Here is a 13,351-nt window from a genome sequence, read left to right on the forward strand (position 1 = left end):
CTAGAGCTCTGCTAATCTACAATGACCATAACTGTTGGTGATAAAGGACAGAGGACGAGTTTGTTTAAATTGTGAGCTCTCTTGAGTATTGCAGTTTACACTTGAGTTGTGGGATTGGAACATTTAATCTTCATGGGCCATTTAGCATGAGGGGTAAAGGAAAGGGGCTTCCTTTTGGACTGGCATATGGTAATCACATCCTGCCAGGAGGGCAGGGGCTGAGCAAATCAGTCCCCGTGGTGCCAGAGACTCTTCCCCCTGTAGCTTTGTTCGTGTCAGAGGAGGGGGTGGAATACAGCCCTGGTGCTTGGGAAGTACAGTCAAGAATCACAAGCAGACTCTAACCCTAAGATGTTCTCTGTGTACTGGGAAGAAGACATGAATACAAATGATTTAAATACCAGCTAATGGGGGTCCCTGGGTGGCTCAGTCGGTTAAGCGGCTGCCTTCAGCTCGGGTCATGATCTCAGGGTCCTGGGATTGAGCCCCGCATTGGGCTCCCTGCTCAGTGGGGAGTCTGCTTCTCCCTCTCCCTCTGCTGCGCCCCCTGCTTGTGCTCTCTTGCTCCTGCACACACTCTCTCTCTCTCAAATAAATAAGTAAATAAATAAATAAATACCAGCTAATGGGATGATAGACACGTGTGGGTCCTGATGAGGTGCCCTGGAAGTCAAATGAGAGGTCAGTACCAGATGGAGAAACTGAGGAAGCCTTTGTAGAAAAGCTGGCATCTGCATGAGGACCCAACTACTTAAATTCTTTTATAAATATTAATATTATTAAATATTTTTATTTTATTGTGTTATTTACATAACTATATTAAGACATGAAAATATTTAAATAAAAGGTGATAATGGACGTGTGTGTTGAGTTCAACTCATTTTGGCTTTGGGAAGCATCAACATTCTTCATCTGGTTTTTGTGACTATCTCAGTCACTTGGGAAAAAGAACAGTGACTGATCTATAAAATAGTTGCTAATGTTTAGAGAGCTATGCATTTAGACTTTACAAGCCTTACCCTATATAATAAGTACCAATTGTCACAATGCATTCCAGGCGGTCAGACTCCAGAATCCATATTCTTAGACACTGTATTAAGCTGCCTGTGTAAGGTCCAGGGTCTCTCATTTTTGATGGAGTAATTTTGGGTGTGCCTAGAAATGGAACAAGTCTTTCATTGTAAAAGGCTTGCTCCTCAATGTGGTTGGCCAGAGAATTGTTTTAATTGTAACAACAGGAAAATACAGTCAATTCTTTTATCTATGTTAATGGAGGAGAAGAGTGGCGTGGATAATCCAATACAGTGTATAGAAATCACCTGATGGTGATTACATTACACCAAATTACTTTAAAAATTACATGACATTTTAGTAGCTAATTATGTACTATTTATGTACTTTTTATAATTCATCACTCAGCATATATTTTGCAGAAAGGTAAGGGTGGTGGGAGAGACTGGGAAAAGGTTAATCAGGATTGAACATTGCTTCCCGGACGTAAATAACCAAAAATCTGATGGTAGGAATAACTTAGTCATTCTATCTTCAGATAAAAAGCTATGGAAGCGCCCATCCCACAGGCTGGAAGAATTCTGAGCTCACCTGAGAATTGAAATTTATCATTCATGTCTTCTGCCTCCATGCAAAGATGCTGTTTTGTACATAGAGTGTTTGAGCTCTGTAAAAACTCAGGACCACTGAGAGAATCCAATTATCTGGCAAAATAGAATTTCCTTTTAAACAGTTAAATCACAGGTGGATCAGGTGGATTACACACACAAAAAGAAGGTAAGAGTAAGCACTTCAAACAGTTAAATGACCAAAGCAAATAGGCCCCTTCCTAGTGCTCTTGCTTCAGAGTCACTGTCCCAAGTACGAAATATTCCATCAAGTGTAGTATTTGGGACCAGGGCCTGGGGAAGTCCCTTGGATAGCTAAGCATAGAATGTGTGTTGCTTAGATCTTCCTAGTATCTATTATCTCATCTCATGGAAATATCATATCAATTTTCCTTTAACAAGCTATCCTTTTTTTTTTTTTTTAAAGATTTTATTTATTTATTTGACAGAGAGAGACACAGAGAGAGAGGAAACACAAGCAGGGGGAGTGGGAGAGGGAGAAGCAGGCTTCTTGCCGAGCAGGGAGCCCGATGTGGGACTTGATCCCAGGACCCTGGGATCATGACCTGAGCCGAAGGCAGACGCTTAACGACTGAGCCACCCAGGCGCCCAACAAGCTATCCTTTTGCTATGAGTGCAGGTTTGTCGTGATCAAGGATATGGAGCAGAGTAGCATCAAAATTATAAACAAAGCCAATTCATTTCCAGAAAAGCACTTGGAATAGAGTTTCCAAAGTTCCTGCAGTCTGGATTCTTAGAGTATCCTCATTCTTATTCTCACCAACACGTGGCCATTCAGCGTTTCCTCAGCTCCTGTGACCTAATCTGTGTCATTCCTTTTCGTTTGCTCAGTTTAGCTCAATTTTGTTTCCTGTTGCTTGCAACCAGTGATCCCAACCTGCAACCACCACGGAAGCTAACAAATCAGACGCGTGTGGGTGAAGGTGCCTACCATGCACTTTCTAAAATACCTTCAGCTCAATTAGACTCAGCTAATCCAGGTCTTCATTTATCAGATGATGGAACAGAGAGATACAAAGGACTTTTTCAAAGCATAAAGTTTGAAGCCAGGTCTTCTAATGCTTTCCAGCACCTAACAAAAACAGTGACACAGTCTTCTCTGGTTGGGTCCACTGTGGCACACAGGCAGGCAACTGATGCAAAATGCTACTTCAAAGACCCCTTCAATGAATTAATCAATGATTATTTATTGCAAGGCACTGTGCTAGGCACTATGGAGAGTACATGGAAGATAAGACCAAAGTCCCTGCCCTCAAGGAGCTTACAATCTAGTTGGGAAGACAAGGCATAAGTACAAGGAAAATTAAGTAACAATACAGGAGTTAAGTTAAAATGCAAGATAACAGTACAAGAGATTTCCAAAAGTAGTACCTGATTAATTACTAAATGAGTGGTATTGACAGGGCTTGCAGCTAATTCAGAGGAAGGACATCCTAAAGGGCTGAAGTGTGGGAAGACTTCACAGAGAGCTGGAGCTGGAGCTGGGTCGGGAATTGGGTGAGAAAGAAGAGTGGGGAGGGCATGTCAGGAAGGGTCAGCTTTATGATCAAAAGGCACAGAGGTGAGACCAAAAGCAAGCAATGTTTAGGGGCCAGTGAGGGCTCAGTGTAGCTGGGTACAAAGTTACGTTATTAGATTAAGAAGGGCCTTAAACGATCAAGTTTAGATTTTATCCTTTTAGCAACGGGGTGGAGGAAACCCTAAAACAACAGATATCCCTAGGTTAAACATACAAAAGACTTAGCTAATCAAGAGGAAATATTAAAGTTTGATCTTCAGGATATTTATTTGTGGATTTCGACCCTCTGTGCTTCCAAAGAGGATTTGAAATGGTGTTTCCAGGGTTGTCAACTGCAAAGGAATGGCTCTGGGTCATCTAGGTTTTGATCATGGCCAGAGACTTTTGAGTCCCTCTATCGTCTCAAATTATAACGAGCACAAGGGTGAGCTAACAAATTCCCTGACAGGCAGGCAGGAAAAATGCTCCCAAAAGACAAGTATCTTTACAAATGACAGAATATTTATTAACAATACCTTTAAAAAAAGATTACATATGCTAGATCACTGGTAAATATCATTTACACTGGGGTTGGGAACTACCTGGGGTGTCATTTTTTTTCATTCATTTTATTGTTTTGTTGATTTTTTTGCGTGTGTGATTTTAAGTTCTGTTTTATTTTAACAAAGAAGTAACCATATCAAACTAAGAGAGGAACACAGCTTGAAATACTGACAATATTTTTTCTGGTCACCGCCCTAGTTTTTACACAAGTGGAATCCTGATTATGACTTTATTGGATAAATATGGCTAGAAGGTTGAAAAGTTAACTTATGTTATTTGTAAGCAAAAATAATGAATTACAGGCAAATTTGATCTGTCTGAGAAAGAAGAAAAGGTGGCAGAGTGTTTACATGTGAAAATCTTTATAGAAAATTTCATTGCCTTTTATATGCACTGTTCCACAAGTGTCAGCTTACAAAACCTCCCCCATTATAACAAATAGTTCTTTTCAAAAGAATATTTTTTTGATATTGTCATTTTCCAATGTGTGATTTTAAGATTTAGAAGGTAAAGCTTATAAAGCAACTAAGCTACCTACTGCAAAACAGGATAATCATCAAGATAACATACAGTTATACTAAAGATCTTTTATCGTGTCATGAAAAAATTCTTTGCAGCAACTATTTGCTGAAATAGGAGAAATTTCCCAAATTCCATACATGATTTTAATTCAAAAGAAGGGTTCTATTATTAAAGACATACACATATATAAAGAAATAATGACTCCATCAACAGAGAATTACCTTTTTAAAAAACGTACATTCAAGACAGATACATTTAAAGATAGTAAAATTATCTTTTATCCTTTGAAAGACTTGGTTGACTATAGTCACTTTTGGCCTATGTTACTACTGGATATGTAACTTCAAATTTAATGTCTAAGAAAATGCTACTACAAAGACAATGCTAACTTAGTTGAGTGAAAAGAAAGTCTTACTGTACAATGCTAAATTCAGGGATGGGAATATTGCACAAGGTACCTCTTGGGCAGTTAGTTTAGGTTTTGAATTTGCAGCCATTCCTGAAACCATCTTGAGTTGTATTGAACAACAAAATTCACAACAGGGTGGGAAAATATATTGTACATGTCAAAAGGACTTGATTCAGTGCATTAACCATCCAAAGAGTCATTTACATACAGTAGCCTTGAGTTACAGACCAAATCTTCAGCTCTTCTGTCACTGAATCCTTGTAAAACTGTACAAGTAATGTGTAATTTATTTACCAAGATGAGTTTCAAACTCTTTCTCTAAAGGAAATATTCTGAAATAATAATTGTATGATTGTGTTGCCCATAGCATTTTACAGCAGAGGAAAAAAATTAATATCTACATTTCATGTTAACTTTAAAAAATTCTATAAAACACTAAATATATAATAAAAAATATGCATATAAGGACATATGTAAACTGCTTTGGTAACATCATATTACAGATGTCTTCAGTGCATTGCAGAGTTTCCAAGGAAACTTCAGACAAAGCTAGATTTGCTTTGAGGAAGTACTGTATAATGCCATTCCTAAAGAAGCAAAAAACATTTTTTTTCCAGTAATAAGATGTACTTGAACAACAATATTACTTAGTACTGGGTGTCTTCAAAACAACTAGTTAAATGTTGCTTATATTATAAACAGCAAGTCCTTTAGATAACTTTTGTCATAAACTGGACCTAGCTGTGAGGGAAATCATGATTGTGCTGATGGCTGACAGCGTACATGCATTTGAAGTGGAAGGTCCAGCTCCTCTTGCATAGGCATCTGAAAAGAGAGAATAAATTCGCTCAGTATCGCTTCAGCCTGGCTACAGAGGAAAGCAAGGCCACGGGTTTTTAGGCAACAGCAGAACCAGCCAGATCCCACCGGAAAGAGCAATTTCCTAATGCCTTTTTTTTTTAAGATTTTATTTATTTATTTGAGAGAGAGAGAGAATGAGAGACAGAGAGTACGAGAGGGAAGAGGGCAGAGGGAGAAGCAGACCCCCTGCTGAGCAGGGAGCCTGATGCGGGACTCGATCCCGGGACTCCAGGATCATGACCTGAGCCGAAGGCAGTCGCTTAACCAACTGAGCGACCCAGGCGCCCCCCCTTTTTTTTTTTTTTTAAGATTTTATTTATTTATTTGAGAGAGAGAATGAGAGAGAGAGAGAGCATGAGAGGGGGGAGGGTCAGAGGGAGAAGCAGACCCCCTGCTGAGCAGGGAGCCTGATGTGGGACTCGATCCCTGGACTCCAGGATCGTGACCTGAGCTGAAGGCAGTCGCTTAACCAACTGAGCCACCCAGGTGCCCTTTTTTTTTTAAGATTTTATTTATTTATTTGAGAGAGAGAGAATGAGAGAGAGCACATGAGAGGGAGGAGGGTCAGAGGGAGAAGCAGACGCCCTGCCGAGCAGGGAGCCTGATGTGGGACTCGACCCTGGGACTCCAGGATCATGACCTGAGCCGAAGGCAGTCGCCCAACCAACTGAGCCACCCAGGTGCCCTTTTTTTTTTTTTTAAGATTTTATTTATTTATTTGAGAGAGAGAATGAGAGAGAGCACATGAGAGGGGGGAGGGTCAGAGGGAGAAGCAGACTCTCTGCCGAGCAGGGAGCCCGATGCGGGACTCCCTCCCGGGACTCCAGGATCATGACCTGAGCCGAAGGCAGTCGCTTAACCAACTGAGCCACCCAGGCGCCCCCTAATGACTTTTTAATATCAGTTCTATGACTACCGAGCCAGGAACCTAAGAGTAGGTTATGGGACGTCTCTGGACCTCCGTTGATGCATCTGCAAAATGAGGATTCTACATCTAATTTGAGAAGAAACTTCAATATTACTAATAGCTACTAATAAGTATTATATCAATGATGCAGCAAAATATAAGTTGCTGTTCCCTTTTTAACTCTACCTTTGTGTTGGGCATAGAGCCACGGGACACTTGATTCTTACAAAAACTGTAAGCATATCTGGTATTGTTATTACATTATTAAACAGATGAGGAAATTAGGGCCCAGAGAAGTAAGATAACTTGTCTAAGATCAACCAGTTAGTAAATAGCTGAATTGGGATTCAAACCCATGTCTGCCTAAATATGTCCCTTTTCCCCCAACAAAATAATCTCAATATTTTTAAATAAAACCTTTTCTTAGAGGTCTTACATTTTTCATAGTAACAGACTACCAACTGTCGTTTGAGGTTTCTCCAAGATCTTAAGATCTCTGACCAACAAAATGGGCAATCTTTTGAGGGAGAGAACATGTTTTTTTTTTTTCACAATTACATGCTTATCATTTAATATCAATTAATTATACCAATATAATTGCTTAAGATTTGTTTTTATAATGAATTAAACCAAGAATCACCAATCTAAAAAAAAAACAAACAATCCTTACAATGACAAGAAAGTATGAAGTCAGATTTCAACAGAGTGAGATAAATTAACCCCCAAACAAACCCCAATCTTGTGTTTTTGTGGCTTGGTGATTACTTCCACATCTCTGGTTTATTTCAACAGAATTTAGAGCCCTTGCCTTAGTGAAGTATAGAGTCCAATTCTCCCCAGTTTTTTTAAAAGACAAAAACTCTGGGGCACCTGGTAGGCTCAGTCAGTTAAGCAACGGACTCTTGATTTCAGCTCAGATCATGATCTCAGGGTTGTGAGATCGAGCCCTGAGCCCTGTGTTAAGTTCTGCAGTGGGCATGGAGCCTGCTTAAGATTCTCTCTCCACCACATCAAAAACTAATGATGTAATGTATGGTGATTAAAATAACAATAAAAAATAAAAAAAAAGATTCTCTCTACTTCTGCTTCTGCCCTCCCCTACCTCTAAAAAAAAAAAATAAATAAAAGACAAAAATGCCTTCAGTGTTTGTGTGAAAAAAAAGGTGCCGTAAATGTAAACTCCATCTGGAAATTGGCAAATCACCCCTGAGCTGGGAGCATGGCTTGCTGCAGCCTCTGTCCCCAGGAGGTCTTGTTCTATTTGTTAATGTTAGCAAATTCTTACTCAGGGAGAGGGTGAAATGACCAATGAACATTTCCTTTTCTGGTCAGAAGCATCCACATTTTACAGATGCAGTTTAAAATTGCTTAGTGGATGCTTTACTATAACTTGATATCAGCAAGACATACTAGACCCTTTCCTCATCTGAAAAATAATGTGATGGACACTAAACAGAGTGTCTGAAACTCAGGATGGTGTGCCCATGATTTAAAATATCATGTCTTCACTGATGGCTTGAAAATTTCTATCTCCAGCCCCTTATCTTGAGACAGTTAAACGCAAAGGCCAATGAAAATCTACACTTAAGTATCTGGCTGCAATCTTTTTTTTAATTTTTTTTTTATTTTTTATTGTGGTAAAATACATGTAACATAAAAGTTACCATTTTAACTACTTGAAAGTGTACGATTCAGTGGCATGAGGTATACTCCAACGTTGTTCAACCAGCACCACTATCTAGTCCAGAATTTTTTCATCACCCGAAATGGAAACCCAGTACCCATTATGCTGCAATTCATACCACTGGCCAGACACTACCAGTCACTAATCTGATTTCTGTCTCTATGGATTTGCCTTTTCTGTTTGTTTTTTTTTTTTAAATAAATGAAACCATGTAATAAAAAATAATACTCTGCTGAGATAGTTGCAAACATAGTATTTCAAAAAGAAGATTGAATATATTTGCTCAAAAAAGAATATTCTCACACTGTTGTCTTTGTAAATAAAGATCATCTTGACTATATATAGACATATGTATTTAATAACATGTTACATACACACATTCAAAATTAATAGTGTCAAGTTCAAAATATTTTCAGCCACAGACATAGAGTTACATTGTTTTGCTAAAGACAAATTGCTATAGCATTTTAAAGAACGCTTTGTTTTCTTCTGACTTGAGTCATGCTTTTAACTTTCTGAGCTATAATTTTACAGTTACTGTAGATGCCCACACATGTCCACATGGGAAAACCTGTGTGACAGATCTGGGGCTGCTTTAATCTGATTTTTGATTGGCAACTGATTAAATCAGTCAAAACTAGTCAAATTGTTTTTTATTGAAGCTGCCTGTGATGAGCGAACATCAGTTGTCTGATGAAAGGGAACAGTACTGCCCATTTTTGTAGAAGCCTTTCCTTGTGGGCTTCACTTTGTCTAAACCTGGACTCACTGGGAAGACTTAGGAGATCCAGCAGGCAGGGGGAGGGGAGGAAAAAGACACTCTTACTTGATATCTTTGGAATTCGAATTTGTTCACTGCTGCTGCCGTCTCCTCCATCACTGAATGGCTTAATTTCTATTATATAATCTTCATCAAAAGGCAAAGAAAGCTCCACTGATGTTTTATTTGTCTCAATGACAGATGTGCTGCTTTGTCTGTTCCATCTGTACAAGACCTGCCAATACAGAAAGAACAGGTGTCACCTGCTGTCCTCATAAAGACCCCAAAGATGGAGCATTCATCTGGGCACCAGCAAAATGTGGGGACGCTGAGGCTGTCAGGCTGCCCACACACACTGGGGAGACTCATTTATAGTAAGGGGCACATCTGCACCCACTGTTTCCTTATGAGGACACTGCAGCATGGGGACAGGGGTAACAGCAGTCAACCAACGCGCCATGTGGCCTCACATAACCTCTGGAAGGCGCAGGTAACACACCTGGAAGACAAATTCCTCTTGGAGGGCATACAGAGCTCAGTTACACATGAGGGGCTTTGGCATCAGAATCAACTTGGCCACTGTGGGACTATAGTCCTCTTTACAACCTGAGCTTCATTTTCCTCATCTGTGGATGAGGAAACGATGACACCCACCTTTCTGGGGTGCTTTCAAGAGTGCATAAGGATTGTGTATAAGTGAAGGACTTGGCTCAAAGGAAGCATGTTTACGACAGCTTAAAGGGAATGAGAGATAAACAAACATCGTTGGCAAAGGTGAGAAGCACAAGGCAGGCATCATACATTATTATTATTGTATGAATAATCTGGAGATTATTCATACAATATGAATGAATCCTCTGGAGAAAGCACATTTCAGCCCAGGGAGATGATCTCCGAAAGGCAAGGCAAGGGCAGAAACCCCCTTTTCCTCCCCCTGGTGACCCCTTTCTGAGCTACGTAGAAAATAGGAGATATTCTGTGGTGATCACTGTCACTCCAGAATTGTCTATAGCTTCAATAGTCCCACTCGTGTTTCCCTTCTTGGCCTCCCCTGGATGGGAGTCTGGGTTGGTGGCTCATTTGATGAGGTTCCCAACTAGGTCTCCTGAAAACACATCCCCCTGCCAGGAATTGCCTACTCTGATTGCCACCAACTCCAACCAGAAACAAAATCTAAAAGCCTGGACAAGCGCATCTTCCCTTTTGGATATAACAACTGTGATGATAACTGTCCCACAAACACTTTCTGATGTTGACTGTGACCTAGGCACCTTAACAATATCGTCATGTTGAACTGTCACAACAATTGGTCAACACAGGCATTATTATTCCTTGCCACAGATCAGAAAACAGAGGCTGGATGAGGTCACAGAGCTGGTAAGTGGCAAGGTGAGAACTCCTAAACCCCTACTCCTAAATCATGATCCTCCAATACTGCCAGTTTCTCCTGGTAGTGAGAAACAGAGGGGTAGGTGATCAGTGTTCTCTGTCCTGGCTGTGTGGCAGGAGAACATGGGGAACGTGTAAAAAAATATTGACACCCTAGCCCAGTGCTTCTCAAGGTGGGTGGAGAGTTGGGGGAGCTGGAGGGGCAATTTTGCTCCTCTCCCGGGGCGGGGGGGGCATTTGGCAATGTCTGCAAACATTTTTGGTTGTCACAACAGGTGCTACTGTTTACGGGTGGGGGGCCAGGGATGCTGCAAAACATCCTACAATGCAGAGGACATTCCCTTCACTGAGAGTTCTCCAGCCCAAACTGGCCAAAGTGAAGAGGCTCAGAAAGCCTGCTATGGCCCCACTCCAGAGTTAGACTCCACGGAGGTGAGGCTGAGGCTGCGATACTTAAAAAAAGAGTTGACGTGATATTAATGTGGCTGGAAATCCTGGATTAGATCAAGGATCTAACCTGTGTATCAGAATTGCCTGAAAGGCTTGTTCAAACACAGATCACTGGACCCCACCCTGGAGTTTCTGACTTAGTGGGTCTGAGGTTGCACCTGAAAATCTCCATTTTTAACAAGTTCTCAGATAATGCCATGGCCTCTGGTCCAGGAACAGCACTTTGAGACCCTTAAGATTAGCTCACATTTCAAAATTCTGATCTGCTGAAGTTAGAGACATAAGGCCACTCCACTATTGCAATAAAAACCAAACACACATAAAATTCAAAAAATTCCCTTAAAATGGTATAGATCCCATTTGTTCCCTGGCATTTCATCACCTTAATTTATATCTCTCTAATACAAGGTGGAAAACGCAATTTCCTTAAGGTGGAAAGATTCATAAGCGCCCCCCTTCCTTCTCCGCAGCATCAGTTGTATCCAGCTCGGCGTCCCCTTGTTAATGATCAGGCTCAAATAAATCCTCAGGCACATTCAGGAGTGTCAAAGCGTCTCATCACGGCCCTTCAGGAACATGGGCTGGCTGATGGGATGCAAGGGCACATCTGGCTTTGAGGAATAAATTGCTTCTTTGATTTACCTCTGGTCCTTGCCAAAGCACAGAGAATTTAACCAGTTTCAAATATAAATCCAAAAGAAACATTTCCAGGAAAAAACAGCCCTGTTATCAGCACGGCTTATCAGTCTTGTAATATTAGGGACTGCATTGGAACCTAAATAAAAGCCTGTAAAACCTTTATTTACACCAAACACTCGGTTCAGCTGACTGATCTGAAGGCTGTGCTTGCATTTCATATAATCCAGGGTGGAAGACAGGGGGGAAAGAGTGGATTCATGGGAGTAATGATAACAGTAGCAAACATGATTCAATGCTTACTTTGTGTTTGAACATCGTATGTTCTTTTTTTTTTTAATGAAAAGTAAGAGAAGTTTAATTTTTGTTCTTATCACATTAGACAGTGTCAGCAACCTGAAATTACTTCAGTTGTAGTCCATTTTTCAATGTCTGGGTGAAACATCAAAGTGGAGATTTGTCCTAAGTTATCAAAGATGACAAGTTTTGCCTTGGGAATCAGTAAGAGTTGCTGAAATGGAGCCATTGGATCTCTGATTTTCTCACCAGATGTAGATCAATATATGAAGTGTCCAGACCATCAGTACCCAAAAAGAAAGAGAAGTCACAGCCTCCCAAAGGTGTGATTTCCTTGGACTTCAGTGACCCTTTGGGGATGGTCCTTAGTGCACAGTTCTGTGCTTCTGTTCTTACAGAACAGCTACGGTCCCTGGATATTTTAAATCACTGAGACATTCCCGTCATCAAGGTTAACAATAGGGCTCTCAGCTACTTTCCCTCAAACTGCACTTTCTCTGCTCCTTGTCCTTCATTGGATGTCCTTGTATACTACAACAAACAACATTTAAGTGAGTATGTTCTATGGCTGTTCCCACTCTTTGGCTACAACCATCACAGTGATCTGGCTTTCGAGACCACCACACCAGGGAGAAAGATGAGGCAGTGATTGGTAGCAGAGCACCTAATTTGTGTTATTTTGACCTGTGTTTCGATTCAAAACACTATCTATAGAACCTGGCAGGGAACCTCTCCCCACTTCACCGACACAGACATAGACTCGGCTCCTGGAGATGTCCTCCTCACAAGCAACGAGCGCTCTGTCACCACCTTCTACCATGTTATGGGATGCCTGGGCTCTTTGACCCTGGGGAGCTGCATTGTGGCTTTGGAGGAATCTGCCTGACATCTTCAATGAGGCCAGTGAACACTATTTGTTCTAAGTACTAAGACCATCACCTCTTGAGTTAGGCACTCTTACCATTCTGATTTCAAAGATGAGGACGCTGAGACGTGAAGATATTATGCAATTTGCCCAGAGTACCATGAACAGTAAAGGGTATATTTAACATTCAAACCCAGGCAGTCTGGGTCAACAGCCTATATTCTTAACTCAGCCTAGTTTGGCCACCATCTGTGTGGGAAAATTGTTTCCCCTCTCCGGTGTCTGTCTTCATGAATGCAAAACAAGGAGGTTAGATGGTAGAAAACAGATAGCCCATGGGTCACATCTGGCCTGCATATTTTAACTGTTTGGCTCTTGTAGTGTTTATTTTATTTTGAGTTAGAAGTCAACACTTAAAACTGTCCAAAAAGTTATACATGAAAAGAATGTTGGGTTTTGCTGAAAAAACTGGAAGATATGTCCACACTGTTGGGCAACAATATGCAAGAGCTCAGAAGCCATGGCTCCTTCTGGACAATGAGAAAATCTCTAATTCATCACAGTCTCCTATGCTTCCTGTTGTTTCACATTGGCATGTGCCCACCTCAGGACCTTTGCACATGCCATTCACTGTGCTTGGAACATCTTTTTCCCAGAAAGCTGTCTATCTTTCTTCCTTTTTCATGGCCCAACTGATATGTCTGAGCAAAAGTTCAGAGAACTATGAAGATACTAGAAAATTTCTCCTTTAATAAAAGAGAAAATGCAGTCCCAAGAGGTTAAGTGATTTACTTAGTCAGTCACATAGTCAATAGAGGACCAATATGTGGGTCTCCTATTTCTTTATGCTATATGCCAGAAGACCCTGG

General features: G+C 40.8%; 1 protein-coding gene across 1 annotated transcript in view; it reads right to left on the reverse strand.

Annotated features, from left to right (window-relative positions):
- Positions 1 to 2,868: 2,868 nt before the first annotated feature.
- CNTN4 (contactin 4) overlaps positions 2,869 to 13,351 on the reverse strand; it is a 942,629-nt gene continuing 932,146 nt past the window's right edge. Inside the window, exons 23-24 of the mRNA XM_054504629.2 lie at positions 8,912 to 9,080; positions 2,869 to 5,458 (exon numbers count right to left, since the gene is read on the reverse strand). Of these exons, the coding sequence (XP_054360604.1) occupies positions 5,358 to 5,458; positions 8,912 to 9,080 (270 nt within the window). The 3' untranslated portion in view covers positions 2,869 to 5,357. The remainder of the gene's footprint in view (positions 5,459 to 8,911; positions 9,081 to 13,351) is intronic.

Source organism: Mirounga angustirostris, unplaced genomic scaffold (assembly GCF_029215605.1).
Source record: "Mirounga angustirostris isolate CCGP_5_RB_7025 unplaced genomic scaffold, mMirAng1.0.hap1 SCAF_1, whole genome shotgun sequence".
NCBI lineage: Eukaryota > Metazoa > Chordata > Mammalia > Carnivora > Phocidae > Mirounga > Mirounga angustirostris.